The sequence below is a fragment of the Gavialis gangeticus genome, unplaced genomic scaffold (genome assembly GCF_001723915.1).
Source record: "Gavialis gangeticus isolate Ggan-Ray unplaced genomic scaffold, GavGan_comp1, whole genome shotgun sequence".
Classification (NCBI taxonomy): domain Eukaryota; kingdom Metazoa; phylum Chordata; order Crocodylia; family Gavialidae; genus Gavialis; species Gavialis gangeticus.
Window position 1 is genome coordinate 46937443 of NW_017728995.1, and position 285 is coordinate 46937727.

The window sequence follows — 285 nt, forward strand, 5'->3', positions numbered from 1 at the left end:
TTGAATCCCGGCCGCGTCGCGGGGCTCGGCCCGGCCCCCCCCCGCGGGGCTGTCGTGCACCATGGCGAGCCCCACGGAGGGCAGCGAGGGCTTCTTCTCCGACGTGAGGAAGGTGGGTTATTTGCGCAAGCCCAAGAGCATGCACAAGCGCTTCTTCGTGCTGCGGGCGGCCAGCGAGTCGGGGCCTGCCCGACTGGAGTACTACGAGAACGAGAAGAAGTGGAGGCACAAGTCGGGGGCTCCCAAGCGCTCCATCCCGCTGGAGAGCTGCTTCAACATTAACAA

At 66.0% G+C, this 285-nt stretch overlaps 1 protein-coding gene across 1 annotated transcript in view; it reads left to right on the forward strand.

Annotated features, from left to right (window-relative positions):
* The first annotated feature begins 12 nt into the window (after positions 1 to 12).
* Positions 13 to 285, forward strand: part of IRS1 (insulin receptor substrate 1) — a 95291-nt gene continuing 95018 nt past the window's right edge. Inside the window, exon 1 of the mRNA XM_019503637.1 lies at positions 13 to 283. Coding sequence (XP_019359182.1) covers positions 62 to 283 — 222 coding nt within the window. The 5' untranslated portion in view covers positions 13 to 61. The remainder of the gene's footprint in view (positions 284 to 285) is intronic.